Source organism: Trachemys scripta, chromosome 6 (genome assembly GCF_013100865.1).
Source record: "Trachemys scripta elegans isolate TJP31775 chromosome 6, CAS_Tse_1.0, whole genome shotgun sequence".
In the NCBI taxonomy this organism is placed as follows: Eukaryota; Metazoa; Chordata; order Testudines; family Emydidae; genus Trachemys; species Trachemys scripta.
In genome coordinates, this window is record NC_048303.1 from 86,149,214 (window position 1) to 86,155,213 (window position 6,000).

At 34.6% G+C, this 6,000-nt stretch overlaps 1 protein-coding gene across 3 annotated transcripts in view; it reads left to right on the forward strand.

The window, feature by feature from the left end:
* AGTPBP1 (ATP/GTP binding protein 1) overlaps positions 1-5,450 on the forward strand; it is a 116,888-nt gene extending 111,438 nt beyond the window's left edge. For all 3 annotated transcript variants that reach the window (XM_034773721.1, XM_034773722.1, XM_034773723.1), the window contains one exon: positions 4,947-5,450. In XM_034773721.1, coding sequence (XP_034629612.1) covers positions 4,947-5,124 — 178 coding nt within the window. In that variant the 3' untranslated portion in view covers positions 5,125-5,450. The remainder of the gene's footprint in view (positions 1-4,946) is intronic.
* The last annotated feature ends 550 nt before the right edge of the window (positions 5,451-6,000 follow it).

The window sequence follows — 6,000 nt, forward strand, 5'->3', positions numbered from 1 at the left end:
TTCTCAGAGTTAACAAAGAGGAAATTTGGGGAAATGGCAAGGAGGAGACAAGCTCTAGAAATGAGAGGAGAGCTACAAATGCTACATCCCCATCTCACTTTGTGGGAAGGTTGATGGCACCCGGCTCCTTTTGATTGTGAATAGAAGTTGGACACCTAACTGCTTCTCAAATTTGTCCTTTAGATCTTTCCTTCTCACATAGGAAAAATCATAGAAGGGGCAAATTACTCAAGGGAACTCCATAAGTAGATGTAAGTTGAGTTCCATGAGTGATATTGCCTTCAAGGGAGGGATTTTTTAACTACTGTAGGAGTATGGCCTTCCAAGAGCTTGGCTATCCAGAGATCTCTGGGTAAATTCTAAGGAACTGAAGACATGGAAAGCTGGTTCCTTTGCACTACTCCCTGACTCCTCTCCTCCCACTTTTACTTCCCTGTCAAAACTCCTTTGGCAGCAATCACGGGTTCCTTGCCAGTTATATTTCTGTCTCTCACTGATGTTATGTGCTGGTGTAACTTTCAGTCTTTGGGCAGAAACTATCTCAATCTCTTCTTGTAAAGCACTGTAAATATCCTGGTGCAAGTGTGTTTTAATAAGTTATAGAAAATTTTTGCTTCCTTCAAGGTTGACTTCTGCAACTGAAGCATCTGAATAATGAAAAATGAGACTGGTGTTTTGTATCAGGAAAAAAACAAAACAAAAAATCATGAGTTTGTTGTGGCAAAAATAGCTATTTTAGCTGGGGGAAAAATCACAACTTTTTTCAAACAGATTAGTGTGTTTTTATTGGTAAGTATACCAAAACATTCATTCAAATAAAAAAAATACATAACATAAAATATTGCTAAAATTATTAGAAAAATTATAGTAGGTCTTGTTTTGATAAAGCATTTTATGCGTTTTAAAATTACATGATTTTCTAGATTTCCTGTCCTCTCTAAACACGTTGTATAAAGGAAGGGTATGCTTTTGAAAAGCACTGTTTGTTTGAGAGTCTGAGTCCTGCAACACTCATCAGTTACACTTAGTTTTCATTGAGAAGTTTATCTTCACACTTGTAAGGGTAAAAATTAAATTTAAATAAAATATCTGAACACTAAAGAAGTTTTAAAGGGGTCACTTGAACATCTGTGATTTTAAAGAAAGCACACACATTGTGGAATCCATGACAAACCACCAGTCTTAATAATAATAAACCAATTTATTATTAATTTTTTTGTTTTAAAAAGGAAAGCAAGAGATGATAGAGCAGGAGGGATTATTGAGTATGTTAATTAGAAACAACTCAAGGGAAAAGTTAGGAAATTAAAATCCACAGAATCAGCATGGAAGGCAGCTAAAAAACATTGAGTCCCAAGATATGTCATGATATTAAAAAAACTAAATTGATTAAACAGCAAGGTTCAAGTGTTCAAGTCACAAAAAATGTAGAAATCCAGCACAAGTGAGAACAGTGGAGTAGAATCTAAATGTTGTTAGATGCATTCTAAAATACAGATAAAAGAGGGCTAAGAAGAAATTTGAAGAACAAATATCAAAGGATGATATGATAAATTAACTACATCAGAAATAGAGCCATCGAAGGGCCTGTTGACTGTTAACTGTACCAGACCCTCGGATACCTTTATGATGGGTACAGAAGGAAATGAAACATGTAGACAAAATAAGCACATCCTAATATATTGATTTCAGTAGAATGTGAATGGGCAATAGTAGCACAGTGCGTGCATTGAGAGCCAGGTAAACGTGTTAAAATGAAAATAATTTCGGAGCCAAACTTAATAGGGGCAGATATTTAGGCAAGCTTCTCCATGTAGCTTTGCTAATCCTGACCTGTAATTAACTCTTCTAGTACTGGACTTCTCCTGAGTGGAGAAAAATAATTATTGTATTGATAGTGTTATGATTAGTAAAAATTTAATTAAAGATTAAACTACCCTTACATTTCTAACCTGAGATTTGAGTGCAGATTGGCAATTGCAAATGTCTAATGTGGTGCATTATATTACTCTGCTTCGTTCCCTGGATTTTAAAAAGACGATCATGTTAAGATTAAAACTTGGCTTACCTAAATGTTACCCGATGCCTCTTTTGAGACAAAGCTGCAGTATTGACATGTTCTTAATACTACTTGCTAGTTGTTGACCTAAAACTGAGTTAAAATGGCAATAATTTTCTGTATATCTTACACTGTCTTGTATGTGTATTGCAACACAGAATTCAGATTGTAGACTGGGACATAGTCTGTCACTTGGTAAACAGAATGTAAGCTCCTAGAAGTGAAGGTGGCTTGCTGAAATGTCCAGTTCTCTGCATAATCATCAAGACAGTTGCAACATGTTCTGGACTGTGTATGTGTAAAATAATTTTTTTTTAAAACTACAGTAAACTTACCTTTATGGAGAGAGTATCTCTTGCAGAAGACTCCATTGCATTCGCTGTTGTCCTAAGCTACATGCAACTAAACAAATCAATTTTATAAATGTCTATTTTAATACATTTTTATACGTTAACTTCATGCTAGCACTGGCTAGAAAAAACATGTCATTTGCACTGCAAATATTAGTTTTGTTAAACTTTGAGTTCTCACAACTATGAGTTAATGAGGGCAGTGTTCAGAATTAATGGCTGCATTTCCTGTGAATTGAATTACACAGAATATCCTGCAATTGCAGTGGGAACTCCTTGTATGTGTAACCTAGCAAATCAATATCTGTGTTGAGTGATCCGAAGCAGAAATCCCAGAATAGTCTATACACTTGTTGAGATGAGAGGTGTTTTGAGTGTGGTTTCTTGCAGCGAGTAATTTTCCAAGGAGTTGAATGAAAATTTCAACCTGTTTTCCTTCAAATGAACTAGGTGTTGGTGGATTATGATTTTCTAGAGGAAGAAATAGTCACATCATTAAATCACGGGATGGGGAGTCAGGAGATCTGGCTTCTGTTACTGGCTCTGCCACAGATGTTCAGTGCAATGTTATACCTCAGTTTTCCTATCTGTAAAACGAGGATACCTTGAAGACTTAATTCATTAATGCTTGTGAAGCGCCTTGTGAGCCTCATGTAAAGGCACTAGAATAACAGTCTCATTATAAGTTTATTTGTGCCAGTCGGAGTACCTGATTGTATCCTTCTCCTTAGCTCTTCATATGTTGCTTGTCTTTTTGGAATGTAAACTAATTAGGGCAGACACCCCAATATATGTATGTTCAACATCTAGCATAATTAGCCTTGGCCCTAGTTGGGGCCTGTGGGTGCTACCAGAATATTAAATAACAATTGTTGGACACATTTAGTTTTGTATTGCATTTCTTTTTGCAGTATTTATTAAGCACAATAAGCTCTTAACCCTTATTCTGAAAATTTTAAAGCTTAAATGTAATATGCAGTAGCCTAGACTCTTTCTTTTTTTTTTTTTTTTTTTTTTTTTTTTTTGTGCTAATTTAATTTGTTAGGCCTTTGATTTTCAGTACTTTTAAAACCTTTTTTAAACTAAAAGAAGTGCAGGTTTTTTGTCATGTTCCCAGTATGTGAATCTTAGCTGTCAATTGCACACTTGACTTGAGGTTTGAAGGGACAGAGAATAAGCTCAGTGAAAAATATTTGCACCAAATTTCAGCCCATTGAAGATTAAAATGGTCCTTTGCTTGCCCTCTAAAAGAGCTTTAGAGTGGAAACAATAATGAAATAAATGCAGAGCTACTGTCAAGAGATCCTATAGTGTACCTCAAGAAAAACTTGTAAAAATTCAAATGTATAACTTTGTTTGAAATGCTTTGTTTAATGATCCTAACACAATAACCCAGAGACCCTACATGTTCCTAACACACCTGTTGTGTTTTTATGAGTTGTATCTGGTTATTATAGATTCCTTAGTTCCCGCTCCTCCAATGTAGAAACAAACCTAATGGAGAATCTGTATGATTTGATTATGAATTAAAATGGAGAAGTTGCAGATCCTTTCTGGGACCTCCTCTGAACTCAGAGCTATTTACCTTATGAAATATTTAGAATCATTTAGTGCTTTTAAGCAAATAGCTTTATCCTGTGTCCCAAGGGAGAATAATAAAGCTGGGGATGAAAAATTCACTTTTTATTTTTTTCTCATAATAGGAAACTTTCAGGTGGTGAAAAAGGCACATTTTCAGTCTTCTTGGGTTTACTCTAATGGTCGATAACCATTTTAGAATCTTGGAAGAAATTAGTTTAGCACATTACTGTAGAATCCATTTTGAATATCCCATAGTCACTTACCCAGCTTCTTAAAGTTAACTGCTGCCTGTGAACTGCAGGATTTAAGATGAGACTTTTAAAAAGGAATCTATGCAAAGTATGAGAAAGTTTAGCAATTTGCAAATAACCTTGATAATTTTGCATACAAAAGAAGGCTTAACACCCTGCTTTGTGAGTACTTGAGTTTTCATTTACAAACTAGTCAAAAGTGCTCTTTGTAACATTTTCCAAACTAATTAATAACTTTTTTGTAATTAAAACATATACATTTACAATCTGAAAATGAGCTTATAATTTAAAACACTAAAATTGAAAGCTCTTAAGGGCAGGGTCTGTGTTTTCTTACATCTGTCCAGTCCCTATCACAGTTAATACATAGTGTGTATGTTATATAATAGCACCTAAAAAACTAACTTATTCCAATTCAATGACTTTTAAATTATGTATAATTTTTTTATATTTTACATATGTCTCCTATGTAGTGTGTGTCCATGATATTAATTTGTCAGCTTTATAAATGTCATTTTGGCTCACAGTTTATATGTATTATTCAGGTTAATTATTCCTATTAGTCTGATTTTCTTACTTTAAAACAAGTATCATTTTGAATTATTCATTTAGGTCAAGATAAGGAAGTACATTGTCTAACTGACTAGCGGAATTTAAATCTTTGAAAGCGATTAATGCAACCTATTGTGTGTTGTCTTACTACAGCCCCACTACATATGTTCTGGATGAAGATGAGCCTCGCTTCCTTGAAGAAGTTGATTATAGTGCAGAGAGTAATGATGAGCAAGACATTGAATTGGCTGATAATGCAGGCGATTATGAACCCTCTGTTCAGGAAGAGGGGCTTTCTGACTCAGAAATGACAAGGACACACCTGCCTTGAGCCATCTTTGTAGACGCAAAGAAGAAAATGAATATCCTGGTTTTTAGTGGACAGGAAACAGGGAAGTGTCTGGCTTTCAAGAGGGTTGGCTCAAAGAGACAGAAGTAATTGAAGCCAGTTTAGCTGAAAGACAATAAATGTGTTTCTGATTTATGATAATATTGGCATTTGTTTTATTTAAGGGATTCAGTGCCTTCATTTGGCACTGACTATATCAAACAATTGCTTTACTATTTCATTTTCTACCAAGTATTGTTGCATGGCTTTTTGTGTCCTTAACCCTCTATAATCTCCAACAAATGGATTATAAATTGTAGTGTGTCGGGTACAGAAATTAATATTAAAATTCCTTGTGGTACATACCTTTGAGTTTCTTCCTGAAAAATACATATGTACAGGTTTTTAATTAATTTGTGTGTTTATTGAGGCTGAGGTTTTTCTTCAGAATTATGTTAAATGTTGGATTGTTTGAAGTAATNAATAAATCTGTTAGTCTTTAAGGTGCCACCGGACTCCTTGTTGTTTTAGTAGTAATATAGATTTCAACACTTTAATACTGTGGCCTGATTACATTTAATTAATACATTCCTAATGTTAAGAACTCCATGGTCTCAATAGTGCAGTATCCTTAATGCCCATCCCAAGTAAGTGTGTCTGTGTGTATAAGCTCTGTTTGGACTAGTGGTTCTGGAAGATGAGACAAAAGAAGTTATAAATGACTACTGAATACATATTTATTCAGGGCGTTCGTTACAAACGGACACTTAAATACAAGTCTGAAATGTAAACACAACAATGTTTCATTTCAGTCTAGGTTTTGAGAGGCTAACTGAACCTTGAATTCATTGTGCATGAGAATTTCAAGAGCATGTTTTG